The sequence below is a fragment of the Antrostomus carolinensis genome, unplaced genomic scaffold (genome assembly GCF_000700745.2).
Source record: "Antrostomus carolinensis isolate BGI_N321 unplaced genomic scaffold, ASM70074v2 scaffold34349, whole genome shotgun sequence".
NCBI lineage: Eukaryota > Metazoa > Chordata > Aves > Caprimulgiformes > Caprimulgidae > Antrostomus > Antrostomus carolinensis.
In genome coordinates, this window is record NW_010336999.1 from 1,431 (window position 1) to 2,041 (window position 611).

At 62.2% G+C, this 611-nt stretch overlaps 1 protein-coding gene across 1 annotated transcript in view; it reads right to left on the reverse strand.

The window, feature by feature from the left end:
• EVI5L (ecotropic viral integration site 5 like) overlaps nucleotides 1–611 on the reverse strand; it is a gene marked incomplete at its 3' end in the record, with an annotated part of 10,707 nt that overhangs the window by 1,427 nt on the left and 8,669 nt on the right. Inside the window, exon 15 of the mRNA XM_029086760.1 lies at nucleotides 1–27. This exon is cut by the window's left edge and continues 120 nt beyond it. Coding sequence (XP_028942593.1) covers nucleotides 1–27 — 27 coding nt within the window. The remainder of the gene's footprint in view (nucleotides 28–611) is intronic.

The window sequence follows — 611 nt, forward strand, 5'->3', positions numbered from 1 at the left end:
CTTCCAGCGCCCGCCTGTCCGGCCCGCCTGCGCCCCACACCAGTCAGGCACCCATCAGGGGGTGCGAGGACACAGGTGACACCCGTGGGGACCCAGGTGGTGGGGTGAGGGACCCAGGTGGGCAGGAAGGGACAGAGGTATTTGGATGAGTGTCACAGGGGACAGGGAGGAGACACAGGAGTTGGGACAAGGGACCCAGGTGGCCAGGAAGGGATGAGGTGGCCAGGAGGGGACACAGCCATCAGGACAAGGGACCCAGGTGTCTGGGAGGGGACCCAAGTAGCTAGGAGGGGACCCAGATGTTGGAACAACGGACATAGGAGACCAGGAGGGGACACAGGCATGAGGACAAGGGACTCAGGTGGTCAGGAGGGAACCCAGGTGTCTGAAGTGACCCAGGTATCTCAAGGGGAACCCAGATGATTTGGAGGGTGACGCAGGTATCTTTGGGGTGACCCAGCTGTCTGGAGGTGACCCAGGTGTCTTCAGGGGGGGACCCAGGTGTCTTCAGGGGGGATTGAGGTGTCTGGGCGTGACCCAGGTATCTGGAGGTGACCCAGGTGTCTCAGGGGGGACACAAGTGACTTTATGGGGATTGAGGTGTCTGGGGG